The sequence below is a fragment of the Pithys albifrons genome, chromosome 4 (genome assembly GCF_047495875.1).
Source record: "Pithys albifrons albifrons isolate INPA30051 chromosome 4, PitAlb_v1, whole genome shotgun sequence".
In the NCBI taxonomy this organism is placed as follows: Eukaryota; Metazoa; Chordata; class Aves; order Passeriformes; family Thamnophilidae; genus Pithys; species Pithys albifrons.
The window spans coordinates 2,893,127-2,913,591 of NC_092461.1; the positions used below are offsets into that span (position 1 = coordinate 2,893,127).

The following is a 20,465-nucleotide window of genomic DNA, read 5'->3' on the forward strand; positions in this document are numbered from 1 at the left end:
ACTGCCCAGGGATTCTGGAAAAGAGAAGAACTGCTGATTTTTGAAGCATTAATATAAAGTAGAAGTGCAATGATCCCACTCAGTGTCCAATCCTTCCTCTCTCACACCTGAGCTTGAATTATGTGCCTCTCAAAATCTGCACATCAACTGATTTTAGAGGAGAACAGAACCAGAGCACAGTAGGACCTTTATTAAATATGAATTATTTGTTCACAACACACTTGGCAAGACAACATTTTGCCTTCAGGCCACCATTCCATCTGCCCTGTTTGCTTCTCCTCCTCCCCACCCTCACACATCTGCCTCCTCAGCTCCAGCAGCATCCACAGAGATTTGCTGCCTCCTTTCAGAGCAACCAAAAGCATTTAATTTGTTATTAATTATGAAGGTTAAGATTTAGGCAGAGCATTTCTCACCTCTTTGCTGCTGTGGGTCCAACAGGTGACACCACATTTCAGTTCCATGCAAGGGAAAATTTCCTTCACAGTCACGAAGAAGACCAACATTTATTTTTAAAATAAAAGATCAAATTCAAGGGAAGTGGGTTACAAACAGTACTAAAGGATCAAAGCATTTGCTGCTCAGTCTTGGTGATGAGACAGGCACAGTGGGGGAAGTGAAAGCACTGAAAGAAAAAAGTTTAACACTGAACAGTCTGATCTGTCCTGGGCTTGGCCAACAACACACACAGGACACACATTAAGACTGTGAGGCCTTCCAAGACAAACACAGCAGGGACAGCCCCTGGTAAGGGCATCACCCTCAGCATCAGCTCCTGAAATTTGAAATAAAGCCTGAGGAGGGGTGGGAACCAACCAAGGCACACTGTGGGAATGCTCCTGTTCTGCTGGTCCATGGATTTTTCTCTCCAGGACTGAGTGAATGACACACCAAGGTGTTCAGCAAGTGCTCAACTTCAACCTATTTGATTCCCTTATAAACTATTAAATCTGTTTATCACAGTGGCTGTTCAAGGCCAAGGAGAACTGAAGCATGAACAAGGAATCCAAGTAACATCATTATTATGATTTCAAGCTCTATAAAACTGCAGATATTTGGTTAAAAAGCCTCCTATTTTAAAACATTCTTGCTGATAATATTCCTTTTAAACTATTTTTCAGCTGTGCCCTATTTATTAAACAGGTTCCCTTGGCAATACATGTGTTTATATACACAGTAAATGCAGTATCAACATCAAACAGTGGCTGCATCACACAGAGACAGATCTGATCATAAAGTGCCAAAAATCTTGGTCAAGAAGGGGGAAAAAAGCACTGAGAGTTGATAATACAGCAATACTGCATTTTCAAAATAAAATATAGAATCATAAAGTCATTAAGGTTGGAGAAGAGCTCAAAGGTCACCAAGCCCAACCATCCCCACCACGTCCCACCACTGGGCTGGGGTTTGGACACTCCCAGGGATGCTCTCACAAATCCAGGGATTATGGATGACTCCAACCACCTCCCAGTGCTTGGCAACCCTGCCAGGAAGAAGTTCTTCCTAACATCCAATTTGAACTCCCCTGCTGTGACTTGAGGCCATTTCCTGTCCTGTCACCTGAGAGCAGACACTGACCCATCTCCAATCAAAGATCCAACTGTAAAAGGCTTTTTTGTCTGTATAAATTCAGAACAAAGCATTTTTTATAGCATTTATCTGGTTTAACTAACACACATGTATATACACATATCATTAGCTTATTATTAATTAATTTGATGTATTAAATCTCTATGCAAGCCCCCAGCTAATATTAATAAAGATAAATGCAGAGGTGCTCCAGTTCAGTACAAATGCACTGCACTGACTGTATTACAAATCATTTCACTTGTGAACATGGGGAGCATTACAGGGCTAGAAAGAATTGCATTTTGCTGAAGAAGTTTGCAAGGTTGCAGTTTCCATTTTCCATTCAAACGAGGTCAGAAATTACCTCCTTGCATCTGCTATTATATCCATTTTTAAAGTGAGAACTGCAATCACCATTAAAGACTGGTGGTCTGGTTTTCCTAACTCCATTCTAATGATTTCTAAATAATAAACTGAATGATGATACTCAGCCTAGGGCAAAAAATATCATGGAGAAGAGGCTGAAAGAGATTCCATTCCATAAGCATGGATAGTAATGTATATAAAAAATAAAGCCACAAGTTAAAATGAACAACAGATGTAGAGTGAGGCAGCCCATAATAATATAGGTCAGATGTGATGATTCTGTTTGGAAAGAGCCCTGGTGTCAGATCAGGAGGCAGTGAGACCAAAACACTTCATTTAAATGGCACTTTTACTTCTGTTTGAAACGTTCTTTCAAAGCTGAACAGATCTCACCCTTGCCCTTTGTTTCCTACAGGCCAGACTGACAGAGGGGAGGGAAAGGCTCCTTAAATCAGCAGCTCTGGAAGCACAACGAGCCCCCACTGAGGCACCAGGTTATATAAAGTGACACAGCAGATGAACAGCCCCCTCCCTGCCCCAAACACGAACTGCTCAGTCACCACACACGGAATCTCTGGCAGGACTGTCAGAGGCACAGACTGAGCCACCTGCTCATTCCAGCAGTGTGGAGGTCAGACCCGAGCCAGGGAGGCAGCACGGGATGTGCCACTGGCACTGCCCCTCCTGGAGGGGAATTCAGAACTCACATCACTCCAAGACATTTGCAGAGTGATGAAATAGAAAATTATGCCATAAATCACTTCTCAGGAGTTTTACACACTGGGCTGCACTTTCTGAGTGGTACAAAAGAACACTGTGAAGCAGCTGAACAATAAAATAAGAAGGGCTGTGCTTAGAAGCACTCTGAAAAATACTTCTCTAGGCATACACATTGTCTGACTACTCAGAAATAGAAACAAGCTGCAATAGAATAATTTGCCTATATAGATATAAAACACTTCCCTAGGCATACACACTGTCTGACTTGCAGAACTCAGCAATGCCAGTATGAACTTGGAGCCTCCTGAAGTGTAAGACTCTTAAGAGAAACAAAACACTTGTTCACTACAGTCTTAAAAAAAGTCCTAATGCGAAGAAGTCTTAAAATAGCAGCCTGCAAAGAGCATTATATTGTCAGAGCAAATCTGTCTCCATCCTGCTGGAGAGGCCAGTGCAGTGATCCATGTGCAACTCCACCTCTTTGAAGGCAGAAACTGCCCCAGTCCCGCTGCTCCTGGGCTTTAATGCAAAGTTCTGGCCAGCAGCCAGAGCTCGGGGAGGGAGGGAGGGAGGGAATGCAGCTTTGGAAATTCTCTTTTTAGGTCATGACAGAAGAGATCACACTGATGGCCACTAATGCTCCACTTGCAAACGCAGAGGGAAGTCAGCAATTTGTACTTAAGGAAGAAAGGAAGGTGCTCCTAAAACCAGTTTTACAACTGTACAGAAACTTCATGGTTATGCAAGTTATTTCCACAGAGCTCAGGGAAACAGGAAAGAGAAAGTATCATGTACTGCACAGAAGGAAAACCAAGAGCAAAGCAGCACATTTGTGTCCATGGCCAACAGGCAATCCTGACAAACAGTGCTGGTTTTAGAGGGAAGTTTGAAAGGGAAGTAAAAAAATCAAACATTTTATATTAAATTTTATCCTGTCCCTAATGCTTAGAACACTAAAGGACACACCCCTTCATCACAGGAGTGACCAGACTGAGCTTGAGCTCAGTGCATTTTAAAGTCAGGAAGTGGGATTTGGAGCTTTTGTCCAACCAAGTTGGGTTTGGTAACTGAGATGTGGTTAATTCTTCTAGCAATGACAAAATCAAAGTTTCCTCCACTTTTCTCAGGCCTGTCCTTTTTAACAGAGTTAATGGTTCCATGCAATCTTGTGGTTTTACACAGAACTCCTCACAGAAGCCTCTGCCAGCAGATGCCACATTGCCTTCTCCATCAAAATAGCAACCCAGAGTGATGAGTGGGGACAGCACTGGCACAGGGATCCAATTAACAGGATATGGCAAAACTGACATTTACATAACCAAGCTGCAGGTTAGTCATCGATGACTAAATTTACACCACAGAGCTATTAAATCTCACCCTCTGCAGACACAAGAGCAGAAGATTCCAAGGAGCAAAAAAACTTAGGGAAGAAACTTTTCTGCCCAACAAACTCACAAAATTCTCAGGGTTGGCAGAGACCTCTGGAAATCATCCAGTCCAACCCCACTGCCCAGGCAGGGTCACCTGGAGCAGGGGACACAGGAACACATCCAGGTGGGTTTGGAATGTGCCCAGAGGGGGAAATCCCATTACTCCCATGGGCAGCTGTTCCAGTGCTCTGCCACCCTCAATGGAAAGAAGCTCTTCCCCATGTTGAGGTGCAACTTCTTGTGTTACAGTTTATGGACATTGCTCCTCGTCCTGTCTCTGGGCACCACTGGAAGAGTCTGGCAGCACCTTCCTGACTCCCACATTTGGGATATTTCTATGAATGGGTGACATCCCCTCTTGGGCTTCTCTTCTCCAGCCTAACCAGTCCCTCCTCATAGCAGAGCTGCTCCAGGCCCTTCACCATCTTTGTGGCCTCCACTGGAGCATCTCCAGTAGCTCCTTCTCTTTCCTGTAGGGGAGCCCAGAACTGGACACAGCCCCTGGACATTCCAGATGTGCTGCTCCAATGGACACAGCCCCAGGACACACTCCAGATGTGCTGCCCCAATGGACACAGCCCCTGGACACACTCCAGATGTGCTGCCCCAATGGACACAGCCCCTGGACATTCCACATGTGCTGCCCCAATGGACACAGCCCCTGGACACACTCCAGATGTGCTGCCCCAATGGACACAGCCCCTGGACACACTCCAGATGTGCTGCCCCAATGGACACAGCCCCTGGACACACTCCAGATGTGCTGCCCCAATGGACACAGCCCCTGGACACACTCCAGATGTGCTGCCCCAATGGACACAGCCCCTGGACACACTCCAGATGTGCTGCCCCAATGGACACAGCCCCTGGACACACTCCAGATGTGCTGCCCCAATGGACACAGCCCCTGGACACACTCCAGATGTGCTGCCCCAATGGACACAGCCCCAGACACTCCAGATGTGCTGCTCCAATGGACACAGCCCCAGACACTCCAGATGTGCTGCTCCAATGGACACAGCCCCTGGACACACTCCAGATGTGCTGCTCCAATGGACACAGCCCCTGGACATCCAGATGTGCTGTCCCAATGGACACAGCCCCTGGACATCCAGATGTGCTGCTCCAATGGACACAGCCCCAGACACTCCAGATGTGCTGCTCCAATGGACACAGCCCCAGACACTCCAGATGTGCTGCTCCAATGGACACAGCCCCTGGACATCCAGATGTGCTGTCCCAACACCCCTGTGCTCCTCCTCCCCAGTGATTTGGGGGCTGCAATGGGGCAGAGAACAACTGGTGCCAGACAAAACAAAGCCTGAGCAGCACCAAGACAGCCAGAACTCCCTGTGCTTACAGGATTTCACAAAGCCTCTTTGCTGAATTAATACCAGGACAATTTAACACAATTAACAGTTAGCTGGAGGTACATTAATTACTACAAAACAACCCCCCCAAACCACGCCAGCCCAACACACATCAACCTTTCAAGAATTTCTCTCTTTTTCTTGATGATCATTCCCTCAATATGTTTCCAGGAAGTCTCCACCAAGCAAGCCAAGCTCTCCTCTCACCCTGTGAAACCAGCTCACTTGTTACATCATTTCTCTAACACCTCATCCACTGGAAACCTTAGGATTGATCCATCCCTGTTATTTACCCTGTTCAGAGCTGAATTATTCTCACTAGTTTATTTCTCAAAAGCAACTTCCTAACAGATTGTTTTCCTCCTACACTCAGTAACCTGTCACTTTATGGTTTGCTGTTAACTATCAGAGGACAAAATTTTAATAACAGTAATAACAATAATGTTTTCTGCAGGTTTTACTGCTGCTGGAACCACCTGTTCTCATCATTAACCCTCAGGTCTGTGCTGCTGCCTGAACAAAATACAGCATGACCAAGTTAAACCTGAATTAGATCCAGCAAGCATTTCTCAAAGACTATGGATATGTATTTCTGTATCTGTATATACACACATGTCTCTAAGCATTAGAATCATAATTAAAGTATGTTTTGCTTACAGAAACATACTGGACTATTTCTTTCATTCCAAAAGCAGCAGTACATTTTAAAACTATCTTAGTACTCATGACAATTCAAAAAGAATCTATTTTTGAAGCACTTTAACATGAAAATATTGTCTTATGATTATCTCAGCTGAAATCTTGAGCTGCCAAGGACTGCAGAGAGGACTGGGCACAATAAATACTGACTTCTCTGAAATTCATCCATTACATTTTTAATAATACATTAAAAACACCTTTAGACATTGTCTTATATTTTACAACTCTCCTTCTAAAATAACTGGACTTCTTTGGTCTCTGAAATCCTCCAAGTTTCCAAATTTATATGGGGTAAGACTTAAAATGAATCTTTTCCTTTGGTCTGTGTTAGATAAAACCTTTGGTGTTTGCTCTTCTGCTGCAGAACTGGCCCACAATTCCTTCACATACCAAATTAATTTTTGTTTCAGGATTCTTAGGACAATTAGACTGAATAATCACTAATACAGAGGAGAAATGCACTGGTACAAAAGCACCCTGAACTCTGTGTAGGGACGGAGCAAGAGAGAGACAGAAGCACCTCTGCCAGACTTCCTACCACCCTGCAACCAGTGGACATTTCATATGCTGAAAATCCAGGACTTGGCTCTCCATCCATCCTGTCAGCTCTCCCATGGTTGGCACCCAAACCCCATCTCAGCTGGCATGAGAACACAAAGCCAATGACTGGCAGCACAACCCTCCAAATCTGTGTCACAGAATCACAGAACGTGCTGAGCTGGAAGGAACCCACAAGGATCACCAAGTCCAACTCCTGTTCCTGCACAGGTCCATCCCAGAGAGTCCCACCCTGTGCCCCAGAGCATCATCCAAACCCTCCTGGAGCTCTGGCTTCCTTCCACTTCCATCATGTGCTTAAACAACCTTTGGAGAAAAGCATTACACCTGTGACTGAGACTTGGGACAGTTTTGTTTGCAGAACTGCAGTTGCCACCTCACTGGTGAGCCCCAAACCCTGGGCTGATTGAGCAGCATCACCCCTTTCATTCCCCACCCACGGGGATGCTCAAGGCAACTAAAGACACAAGGGGTGGTTTCTGTGTCCTCTCCACGAAGCATCAGCCTCCAGTTTAATGTCCAACAACCAGAGAAGGCAGAATAAATCCATGAGGATTTAGGATTATGAGCAAGGGAAAGCCCTCCTGAGGCAAAGGAAATGCTGGTGCATGAGGTCTGGAGTGATTACATAATCATCTAATTAAGCCAGAAACTCATTCCTATAAATGGCACCGCTCGTGTTTGATTTAAATGAGACGCAGCCAACGACGTTTTGATCAAGTCTCATTTATGCAACATCAAAATAGCACTGGCTGCTTTTCACATGAAAGGGAAAAAGGCTGAGTGACATCTCCACAGGATTCCTGTTTCACCCCAATCCACAGAGTGTAACCCCAGTGATTAAAAATGAAACAGTGCATGCCCTTAGTCAGAGCTGCCTCTTAACCTCTTCTGGCCCTCCCTCACTCTGTCAGAAATCTGCAATTTAGAAATATCACAGAAAAGGTTTCCTGATCTTTTTAAACAGCTCCCTTTTGAGATATTTCATTATTATTCAGTGCCATCTTCCAAAGGAAATATTATTTCACCTGTACAAGCAAACACATGACAAGAAAGGACCACAACAGTGAAGACACTTCCAGCTCCAGTGCCTTGATACAATCCCACCTGGCACCCATAACACCCCTAAATAAAATGGGCAGAAGTTTTACCCAGAATATCCACATTTTTGTTCCATTTCATGAGAAGGAGTAGAGGCATTTGGAGTTCTTACATGCTCACAAAGCACATCCTTGGCCATGTGGCATCATTAAAGCCTGAGCAGAACAAGGAGTTTAATAACTGGGAAAGGTGGGGCTGAGATTTGTGTAAGGACATGCAATAAAGGAGGAATAAATCATTTCTACTGCAGCTTGTAAAACAATTCTACTATTTTTGAACCAGAACAGCATCATATCTAGAGCACCACTAGAGAAAGAAACAGTGCCATGTGGAGAAATATAAAAGTGTGTGATCTGTTACTGTACATTGATTTAGCTACAAATCAAACTGATGAAATGTCTGCACTTACATTTCTAACAGAATGGAAGCCACATGCAGAACACCAAAGAATTATAAAACTGTTCACAAATTCACTTGCACCAAGGTAAAACAACAGGCAGGAAGAGTCAACACCACCTGGTCATTCAGCACCACAAAAGGTACAACTGACCTTGTCAGAGAGGAGCAATCTTTTCAAAGTAGGTACAAAAGGATTTCTTAATTTGTCATTAACCTCACTCTGTGTATTTGGTAAGCAAAAAATACAAGTTTTTCATGACTTTTTCTGTCACTAAGCTATAGAAGACACAATGTGATTAAAAATCAGAATAATCCTGGTTGGCACAGAGGTGTTACCCTCTCCAATATTAATATTCACAGTAAAGCTTCTCCCCCTCACTGCTGGAGGGGTATTGGAAGGCTCACATTTCACAGCTGGTCTCCAGTTTCATATTCTAACCCTTACCCAAGGATCATTTCAAGGTTGTCCCCCACAAAATAGCTGTGCTACTGCCCAAGACATGGTTGAAAATAAGGAAAAAAAAAAGAAATATTGCAGCCTGAATGCCCCAGAGTTCCATTTCAGGAAAGAAGGGAAGAAGCACAACTTCTGTCCACAGTAGTTCAGGATACAGATGGATTATACCAATAGTTTATATGTTGTTTGCAACACTGACAGTTCTGAGGGGTAACAGCTCACACCAGATTCAGCTTAAGAGGGTAAATCTTCCCATCTTTAAATGAATAATCAACTCATCTGACCAGTTCTATGGAAACCAGCTATTTTTACCAATGAAGTATTTCTAATCACATAATCTTAAGCTCTGCCAGGGGAAATTGAAGTTGGAGAGCAGAAAAAACTTCTTTGCAGAGAGAGTGCTCAGGGATTGGAATGGGCTGCCCAGAGAGGGGGTGGATTCCCCATCCCTGGAGGTTTTTCAGCTGAGCTTGGCCGTGGCACTGAGTGCCATGATCTGGTAAAGGGACTGGAGTTGGACCAAGGGTTGGACTTGATGATCTCAGAGGTCTTTTCCAACCCAATCCATTCTATGATTCTATAATTGTGAAGAGTTCTCCCATATCAGATGAATTAAAATATTCATCTTGACATTATTCTCTATGATGAATATCTACATTAGTGGTCAGAATCACAACTGACAGGCAGAACCTTGATAAAATCTGCTCCAACAGGTTATTAAAATAACAAATTGTTCAATTTACTCTTTATCTTTTGGTCCAGGACATCAACTGAAGAAAATCCACGTGAATGGTAACAAAAAAAACCCACCCTGCTCTGATGGTTATGTAAAAGAACCAGAGCAGAAATCTCTGTTTTATTTCTACTTCAATTAATGCACAGTTCTAAACACCATTAGTTACAAATTAACAGCATAAACTTGATTGCATTAAGAACATTTAATATGATACAGGGGGCTCATATGGGCACAAACAGCATTAACTACTTCATTAAAGAATATAACTTTATATTTGACTTGTTATTTTATTTATGTAAAGGAAACTAAGAATTAGCACGACTGCATCTACACTAAGACATTCACTGCTCTATTTTTCATTCTGGGCTTTATCTTCACATGCTCCTTCCTTCTCCTCCCACCTCTGGTGTCACCCCACCCTTGGCTCCAATTTTAGCTCCCAGCACAGCTGGGTGTTTGTCTTCTCTCACTAATTCCCGTTACCTTGACAAGGATGCAAAGCCACAGACAAAAGCCAAGCAACAAACAAAAGCGCTGACAAAACAGACATCAAGCCCCTATTTCTTCCAAATTTGCTACATGGAGGTGATAATTAACAATTAACCCTTTGATTTACAGCGCACTCCCTGCAAACCGAGGACGCCAATTAAGCGAAGTTTCACTCCATCCCGCATTTCATATTAAGCCCGGCAAATTAAGCTGATAAATAATAATAAAGTTCCACCTACAGGAATTCCGCGGGGTGTTCTCGGTGCCGCCCGGAGCTGACATGGCAGAAGGAAGGAGCAGGGCAGGAGAAGCAGCGCTGGCGGAGCCGCGCTCCGGTCACCAGGCGCTCCCTGCGCGGAGCATCCTCGGGATGCAGAACAAAGAGCGGTACCCGGGGATGCTGCGGGGCTGGGAGGGCAGCGCAGGGCAGGGCAGGGCAGGGCAGGGCAGAACCCCCCGAGGGGGTCACACATGGACACACATGGAGAGCCCGAGCGGCTGCGCTGCCCACCCAGGGATGTGGCACCGAGGGAGGGAGGGATGGGGAGGGACCACGGGATGCAGCGGGATCCTCCCAGCGGGGTGGCACCGATGGGATGGCACGCACAGACACCGTGGGCTCGGCTGGCTGAGCGCTGGAGCGCCAGGAGCGAGGGGAAATGTATGGAAGGGGTTGGAATGGCTCGGGTTTATTCGGGGATGGGCACAGGGCTCGCCCCTCCGAGGGCTCTGCCTCAGCTCGGGTACCCACCAACCACATCACAGGCTGTTCTTGCTGCACATAAAATATTAAAAGCCTTGGATGTGACTTTTAAATAAATTAGGAACAGCATTCTCTGCTGAGAACTGAATTTTCTGTGTGCTACGTTTGCAGCAAAAACTAAAACAAAAAAAGGTTATGCAGTTACAAAAAAAAAAAAGAAATACAGAAAGAGCACATGATGAGAATCCCTGGTTATGGTGATGCTGCAGTTACACAACAGTGTATTTATGTTTCAAAGAGTGTTTCTCAGAATTGGGAACACTGGCACATACTGCCTTCTTAGCCAGAAGCCATTGCAATTCCTTCCTTTTGCTTAAAAAAAAATAAAATCACATTTGAAAAGCTTCTCTGTGAGAATTACCCAAATACAGAGCACAGACAAAAGGCAATTATGTAACAAGTACCTCTCCAAGCCACAAAATTAAAAAAGGAAAATACCAAGGGCCTGGAAAACTCCATTTTATTTAACTGGTGAGAACAGCACCAAAAATATCTATGTGAAAGATTAAAAGAATAATAATAACCAGGAGCTAATCCTGCCCTCAGTCTGGACTTCAGTAATTAAAGGATGAATTCAGGCTGGAGCTGCAGACAAAACAAGCTTCTATTTTTTTCCACATCAGCCATTTAAGCATTAGAGACAATTAAAATATTTCACCTTTAAATGTTTTCTATGTAAATGGAGTATGATAGGACTACACAGTTTGCTGTTCCCCTGGCAGTGCCCAGGGAGAAAATCCCAGTTTTTACCCTCCAGCCCTTGGAAAACCAGGATCCAGCACAGAAAAACTCCCACTGCTCCAACAGGAGCTGCCCCTCCAGGCACCTCATCTGAAGCTGCAGTGATGCCAAATTTATTGTGAACCCTCTGACCTCTGAAAGGGCTTTGGACTTAGTGCAATAATGCAGTAAGAGCAGGACACAAGAAAATAAAAAACTACATAAATGCATCAAAATTACAGTTTGTTGGGAGGATAAATTATTTTCCTCAAAATGCAAAGCAACATAAAAACCATAAGGGTGCCACATTAAAACCCCACAAGATTCTCTAAAAATATATGCAGATAAACCAGAATTAGTGTTTCTAAATTCCACATTTACAGGCAGACTTAGCATTAAAAACCCCCTGATAAACACAAGGTCTTAGAAGTCCTGGTAACAGGAGCATTCTAAGGGTTGTGTTAATTTATTGTCTGAATTTCAGTGATATCCATCAGACCAAATCCTGACATGGAGCTGATCAAAGAGATTACAAACAGTGCTACTGGATCTGTAACATATAAAATAACATTACAGTCAAAACACACACCAAAAATAATAAAAAGAGCATTTAAATCATTAGACCAGAAGCAGTTTGGGGTAGGAGATGCTACAAACCCAACATCTATCTTTGATCAGCTGAGTTAGAAGGGCATACAATATTTATTCTGAGGAAATCTGATTATCTGGTTTGTCCATAAATAATCTCATATCTCTGTAACATCCTTTCCTAATCTTCAGACTCCTTTAGAAACTCCACTCCATACTCACAGCTTGGAAAATCCAGACAGTTTGCAGTCCATACCCCCTCAGTCACTGATGCCATTGGTCACCCAGACCCACCCCAGCCTGCACTGCTACTGCCACAAAGCTCTGCTTTGCCCTCACCAGCTGAAAACCAATAAAAAATAAACAAAGGGAAAATAATTCCCCATCTCTTAAGAGCTGGGGCTGCTCAGCCTGGAGAGGAAGAGGCTTCAGAGAGACCTCAGTGCAGTTTTCTAGCACCTTGAGGGATTTTATAAAGCAGAGGGAGAGGGATTGTGGGACAGACAGATGGTGACAGGACAGTGGGAATGGGTTCCCTCTGCAGGACATGGATCAGGAAGGAATTCTTCTTCACTCTCAGGGTGGAACTGCTATTAGGTAACAAATTTATTGTAAATAATCTGCAAAATAAATGCATATGCAAGATACTATCCATTGTAGTTTGGTTCACTCCCAGTCACAAGATTTAATCCAGCAAAAGGTTTGTTGTCTTGTCAAAGGCAGATAATAAATTAAAGAGTGAACCTGCCTTAGAATCATAGAATCGATTGGGTTGGAAAAGCCCTCCCAGATCATCGAATCCAACCCTTGGGCCAACTCCAGTCCCTTTACCAGATCATGGCACTCAGTGCCACGGCCAAGCTCAGCTGAAAAACCTCCAGGGATGGGGAATCCACCCCCTCTCTGGGCAGCCCATTCCAATGCCTGAGCACTCTCTCTGCAAAGAAGTTTTTCTGATCTCCACCTTCAATTTCCCCTGGCAGAGCTTGAGCCCATCGTGCCCCCTTGTCCTATTGCTGAGTGCCTGGGAGAAGAGACCAACCCCCACCTGGCCAGAACTTCCCTTCAGGCAGTTCCAGACAGTGCTGAGGTCACCTCTGAGCCTCCTCTTCTCCAGGCTGAACACCCCCAGCTCCCTCAGCCTCTCCCCACAGCACTTGTGCTCCAGTCCCTTCTCCAGCCTCGTTGCTCTTCTCCTTAAGTTCCCCAATTTAAAAGGATTTTTTTTAAAATCTTTTTTTATTAAATGACTGGAAGGCCATACTTATTTCAAGGAAAAGGAGCACAGAAGTTACAAATGCAGACCTAGAAACTTCAGCAGCACGTCCTGAGAGTTAAACAGGTGGAAGAGTCTGCAAACTTGGTAACACAAAACAGCAGGATCAGAAGGAAGGGAGATACAAGGACACCTTGGAATTTGGTTTCCTTCTCCACCTGTCTCATCCTATCACATCATAAAGGAAGGCTCAGGCAGTTAAACTTGTTGGCCTTTAACTCAAGGTTTGACCACAAGTGCCCAAATTTTTCCATTCTCAAAGAATGGTGATCATGAATAGGAGTCTGGGTCAATTCTTGCCACAGAACATCCACAGTTTAAGGTTCTCCTCCCACAGCCTGGATGGGAAAGAACCCAGAAAAACACATTATAAACTAGAAAACTATCAGAATGTTTTCAGCTCGTAGGAAAAAGTTCCTTATTTTGACAGGCATCAGAATGCAGCACAATAAAGAGGATCCCTACACTGGAAGGAAAAAATAAATCAGCTTGACATACTATTTGTTGAATAGATTTCAAGAGGAGGAGAACAAAGAGAGTCAAGAGACTGCTCCAAATCCTCTGTGCTCTTCTAAGAGGGAGCAACGAAAGTGAGGAAATTAAAGTCCAGATATAAACATATTGAAGCTCCTGATAAAAGGACTGGAAAACTGCAATTTGAACAGAAGCTTCTTAGATGCCTGAATAGGGATGACACAAGATCTGCATATCAAATGTGACCCAATGACTTAACCTTGAAAGCAAAAAGCAAGAAAGAAAACACCTCTTGACTTCAGTGGTCACCTTCTCAAACAGCATTTCCATAAAGCTCTAAAAATTATCAGGATTGATTGGGAGAGGTCTCAGCTTCAAAGGGCTGAGAACAGGTTTTGTTGTGTTGCAAACAGAAGGGTCAGATGAGCTGTTTTTGCCCAGCCTGAATGGCACTAATCCTGGTAAAGCTGGAGATATTCCTGACTCAGGAGCCAGAGCCACGTGCAGCTCTGCCCTCCCCCAGTCCCTGCCACCCCCATTGTCCCAGAGTGCTGGGCTCTGATTCCTGCACTGCTTTGGGTTTCTTTCCAGAAATTAACACGGTGCACCCTAAACTGCAATAAAAAAGGGACTTGTAGAGGCAGTTTTTAAATCTATTGTGGACACACCTCCCATTTAGATAAAGTGAAAGCAAACTTCTATTTCAGCAGTAAATGTTATTACAGTTTTGCAATTCTACTACTTTTATAACTTCTATTTTCCCCCCTCACTATCTCACTGCTGATTATCTGCCTCTTCTAATGACATTAACACTATTCTGTAACTATTTACTACACTGGAACAAAAGCAAAGTTCAGTAAAGAAAGAAAAAAAATAAAAGCAAAAAGGGTCCCATGTGCCTTAGAAGGATTTTGGAGTGATTTCAAATCTCAGTGCAGTCAAAAATGCCCAGGGTTTCAAGTGCCAGGAGAAAACAGCCACATATTTGGGATCTAATTTCTGGTTTCTCAGCTGTAAAATGAAAATCATACACACCCTTTCTAAACCATGACAGAGTACAATCCATCAAACACTAAAACCAAATACACACTTACACAAATACCAGCTGAAATAAACTCTGCTGTTGCAGGAAATCACCAAGATCCACAACAGAAGTGGGTTTTTTGGCAGCTTTCTGAGTCTCAGAGAGGGCAGAGCCCGAGCCAACCCCTGCAGGTGGTTCTCCAAAGGGTTAAAGTGCTGCACAGCAGGGAGGAACTCTCAGGCCACACCACATGGCAGACCAGAGTTTCCATTCATAAACCCACCACCTTTTACAGCAAAGAGCTCTGAAAGACACAGTACTAACAATAAATAAAAATGGACTGGATAGAGTCTGAGATACTCTGTCCTAACACACTCACACCTCAGGCCAGTGCTGAGGCAGCACCAACAAGCACATCCCACTCATTCCCTGCCTCCTGCACAGAGGGATGGGCAAGAAAAACAAGCCAGAAAGCTCCAACCTTCCCTTTCTCAGCATCACAGGTTATTAACTCATACCCAATTCCAATGACACTGGAATAGGGAACTGCTGCAGTTCAAAGAAGAGCCCCTGGAGAAGTTTGTCCTGCCCTCTGTGGGCACAGCAAACAGCACAGGGCAATGTCTGGCCCTGTCAAAGCAAGTCCTTAAGCAAAAGTAAGAAAGGTAAAATCCACTGCTCACAATGAAAGAGGGAAATGTGCAATCCCAGTGTGAAAACAGCATGAACAAAGTCTAGGAGTGTCTCCATTGAGAAGTACAAAACTGATTAAGCATTTCTTAAAATGGCATCACACATTTATTTTGGGCTCTTAAACCAGTAACAACAAGTGTCAGAGGACCCTCAGCACCTCTCAGTGCTGCAAACAGACACAGACACCCTTTGTCAGAGCCCTCCTGGATGCCACTGGGACCCCACAGACCTGCACCAATTGTCACTTTGTCCCTTCACACACAGGGGGAAGATCCAAATGCAACCAGAAATAATTCTCTTTCTTGGTTATGTGAAGGTTGACTTGGTGTCAATATTAAAGTAACTAAACACGAGGTCTATAAAGGGCATTTAAAGTGTTTATAAGGTTACAGGCATTTGAGATTTCACCAATTTAGAGACTACACAGGTGTATCTATATCTAATTTATTTATATCTACACAAAACTGCAGGGAATAAAACTGTACCCCAGGTGTGAGGGCTGTGCAGCTGCACCTGCCCTGGGTCAGACCCTCACCCCAGGGGCAGTGCCAGCACAGAACTGGCATTTCCTGTGTTCACTGTGCCACTGGTGGGATCCCTCACTGCATTCCAGTTTCCAGTGCTGTGCTATCTGAACCTCAGACTGGACCATTCCATTTCTTAATTCCAGTACCACTTTCCACCCTGAGCAAGGCACAAAAACTCAGCCCTGACGATGCAGGAGTTACACCTGGACACTCCAAACCCTGCCCACACCCCTCCTGTAACCCCTCCAGCCAATATATCCAAGGAATGTGTCTGTGGCATTTCAGTTTCTGCATATGAACTTGTATCTTCATGGAACAGATTTTTATGCAAGACATTTTTACCACCCTTAATCTGGATGCCATTACTCTTCAGCAGATGGTGTTCACATCCCCAAATAACAAGTTACTATTATAAAAAATGGCATTTCTGGGTTTTTTCCCCCCCTTAGAACAGAATTTAATGTACAATCCCTTCAAGTGCACATGCACTGAGAGTGTATATAAAAGGATATGTAAGAATAGACATATATAAGTGTATATAAAGGTATTTTAAAGAGTTCTTTCCTAGTTCCTAGTCCTTTCCAGTTCTTTAGCCTGGAGAAGAGGAGGCTCAGAGGTGACCTCAGCACTGTCTGGAACTGCCTGAAGGGAAGTTCTGGCCAGGTGGGGCTTGGTCTCTTCTCCCAGGCACTCAGCAATAGGACAAGGGGGCACGATGGGCTCAAGCTCTGCCAGGGGAATTTGAAGTTGGAGAGCAGAAAAAAATTCTTTGCAGAGAGAGTGCTCAGGCATTGGAATGGGCTGCCCAGAGAGGGGGTGGATTCCCCATCCCTGGAGGTTTTTCAGCTGAGCTTGGCCGTGGCACTGAGTGCCATGATCTGGTAAAGGGACTGGAGTTGGCCCAAGGGTTGGACTTGATGATCTTGGAGGTCTTTTCCAACCCAATCCATTCTATGATTCTGTGATTTTATGATTCTAGGCCCCCTGCACTGGGTATTTTATGTATGCAATGTTGAGGGAGATCCTTCTCTCTGCAAGTTATGCAAAGATAATTAGCTGAGGATCTGGTCCATGTAAAGAATCATCTACTTAATAACTTAAAACATGTTTCACTTGGAACCAGCTCTTCCTGTACACAATAAATCAGAGTTATGAGCAAGGTAAGTTCTTATAAAAACTTTATATAATGGCTCTAACACCTCAACCTTAAGAAGAGTCAGGTCCTGCACCCCCAGAAGCACCTGCTTTGTGGGCTACTGTGTTAGATTTAACTCAGACAGTGTTTGATCTTGGTGCTGCTTCTCCTTCCTCTGGGACAGAGTTCTATGGACACACAAGAAGGAACAGACACCCCAAACCACTTCCTTCAATCCACCACACACCTGGGTTTCAGTTCTTTAACCTCAGTTTCCTGGGAAATGCCAGGCAAGACAGTGAAAGTCATTGCCAAAATTAACACAGTGAATCTATTCTTTAATTAAACCTTCTCGTTGTCATCTCAAAGGAACAATTTGGGTTTATTTGACAAGCCCATTCTTGGAAGTTTCTCAGTTTCTCTTACTCCTCTCTCCTCTGGTAGGTACAAACTTGTACAACATTGTACACAAACCCACATAAAACAGGCTGGCAGATGTTAAATACCCATTTTTCAACACCTGTCTGTGCTTCTCTGGGCTACCAAGACAAGCCTTTCATAACTAGTATTGCAAATCTCTGTCTCTGCATCCATGACTGAACCAGCTGCTCAGTTTGGTACAAATTTCAAGGTCAACACATAACAAACATCTTCCTCTTCCATCAAAAGAAATGTCCTTGTAATTGCTGTCAAACAAAGCTAAAATCTCTATTAAAATAACAAGCAGCCAAGAGAGAAATAACATTGGAAAGCATCTCCAAATGATCTCTTGGAACACCTGATCAATACAAACAAAAAAATCCACTATTCCCACAGCACCAGGTACTACAAAGGAGCTGCTTTGCTTGGAACAGACTGAGCTTGGCATTATGTTTGATTTGTATTGATAACACAACATTGGGAAAATCCATTGATAACACTGTGAAAATCCCCCAGAAAGAGCCAGGCAAGAATCAAACATGTGTCAAAAATAAATTCACACTCGAAAAGACATCAAATAGTTGAAGACAAGGCCCTTAAATCCCCAAACTGACACCAAGGGAAAGGCTGGAATTAGACAGAGAACCTCTGAAATTGAGCTCAGACAACAATCTGGGGTTTGGGGCTGTCCCAAAGCAAACAGGAGAACTGAAAATAAACAGCCTGTTGGGCTGGCATAGAATTCATATTGTAAAATGCAGAAGTGCAACAGCTCCTCATTAGTTTCACTTAATACAAGAATTACTGTAACATTTGCAAACTTGGAGTAGAAAAAAATAAAAATAGAATTTACCTTTGAAAGTCTCCAGTTCCTTCCTGTTGGAGAAGAGCAGAAAAAAAAGAATTAAAAACTTAGAAATACTACAAGGATTTACTTTACAATCTTTAAGACTCATTAAAGGAAAAAACCCAAAGAATTTGATTATCATCATATTTGAGGGTTATATTACATTATGTTTATCTAAATGGAAATGAAATCAATCTGTTCAAAAATTAACCACCATAAACATGCACATTATGCAAATATTGCACATTTATATCTGGACACATTTCCAGATACGTTGCTTCAAAAATGACCAAGATTTCTTAAGGCTTCAGGTACTAAAACATGCTCTGCTTGGCAGAGCTTTGCCAGTTTCCAGCACAGTGAGGAACAATCAGTGCCCCATTTTCATCAGTGCTCTCAGAAACTCTTTGGCAAGAAAAATTTGACAACATCACTCAGTCAGTTGCACCAACTTTAAAGGCAACATGCAGTGAAGTTCCTCAGAGGAGAGGATTTAAAACACAGAATATGCCACATAACCTGCAGCCCTCACTCATTACAGTCACCCACAGAGACACAACACAGAAATTCCTCCTCCTCCTCCTCCCTCTCAGGTGATGCAATTCTGCATTTCTTCAAGAACAGACCAAGCCATTTCAAATCTGCACCAATTCAGTTTTCTAAGCAGGACAGAGGATTCCAAAAGAAGGCAGAGAATGCAATTTTTACCTCCACATGTTCAGAGCACACCCCACTTCTGCCACCAGAGGGTTCTGGGGGAACTTATTTCTACCAGGAAATAAGTTATATTGGGATTCACAGTAGAGCAGTCAATGAGTTGTAACTTCCTGTGAGTATTTATTTCCTTTCCTGCTTCTCCAGCATCCCTTTCCCAAGCTAATTTTTCCCCTTTTTTACCAGAAAAAAAAGCTACTTCTCAATACTCAGTGATTTGCATAAGAAATTTTTCCCACCCTGCACACTCTAAATGTAATTATAAAATTCTTATACACTCTCACAAGTTGCATATTCCTTATTTTTTAATGATGGCATCAGAGTTGAGAAAACAACAATCACAGGAAATGGTTGTTCTCCACAGCCTGAGACAAAACCACACTGAGGAAACACCTTGTGAAAGTAGGAGAGGAAAAAAACCACCCACACTACTTGTCCCTAAACTCAGGAGATCTTGGGCCACTTGCCTACAAAAGGGAGGACAAAACAATTATTGGCAAACAAGATGGGGATTCAATAACCAAGTGACAGTCACTGATTTTGCTCAAACTCCCAGAATTTCCCTTTTCAAATCCCACCAGTATTTTTAGGGTTGATGCATTAAGAAGGTGCTGCCTCTGTACCCAGAATTGCCATTCATTAAAAAAGTTGGAAATGACTTTGACAAAAATTTGATTCAACACATGCCCCTGAAAAATATGAAGTATCTGTGATTGGCAAACAGTAACTAATGAAACACTCACTTAGAAATAAATACTAGAATATTGAAAATACATTTCTGCATCAGCAACATGGAGGATTATTTTTATTTATTTATAAAGTCAAGTTACCCAAATAAAAACTTGGAAGTTTTAAAATTTTCATCCTAAAATCTCATTTATTGTCACCTTTGATGGGACACTGAAGTTAAATTGGAAAGGAAACTACAACACTGGAAAAACAGGTGGCTGAGACTTAATCAGTACATTTCCTACATGTTGAATTAAGAATTTCTTAGACTGAAGTACAGAAAAAAGTATTGCAAAGTATCACACTTGATAAGAAATTTTAATTTATTTATTAACTTTATGTCTTCTCTTTGTCCAGAGACAAAAAATCATCTGCAGAATACACTGAACTCACATTAAGAAGGAAACCACATTTTGAACACAGACAGTGCAAAGAAAGAGCAGTTAGTTTGAGTAATTAAAATGAAGAGTAATTAAAATGAAAACGAAAAAGATTAAACTGGAAACAGTTTTGGGAAAGTGACCTTCAAAACTGAGGTTAAAGGGAGAAGCAGGAGATAAAACCTGCACTGGAGTGGATTGCTGTCAGTATTTCAGATCTTGCCACTTTAAAGGGTCAGCTTTGATGCTTTATAATGCACATATTGTGGTGTTTGCTGCTC

General features: G+C 43.1%; 1 protein-coding gene across 3 annotated transcripts in view; it reads right to left on the minus strand.

Moving 5' to 3' along the window:
- Nucleotides 1-20,465, minus strand: part of DTNBP1 (dystrobrevin binding protein 1) — a 55,183-nt gene that overhangs the window by 19,296 nt on the left and 15,422 nt on the right. For all 3 annotated transcript variants that reach the window (XM_071553209.1, XM_071553210.1, XM_071553211.1), the window contains exon 7: nt 18,368-18,390. In XM_071553209.1, the coding sequence (XP_071409310.1) occupies nt 18,368-18,390 (23 nt within the window). The remainder of the gene's footprint in view (nt 1-18,367; nt 18,391-20,465) is intronic.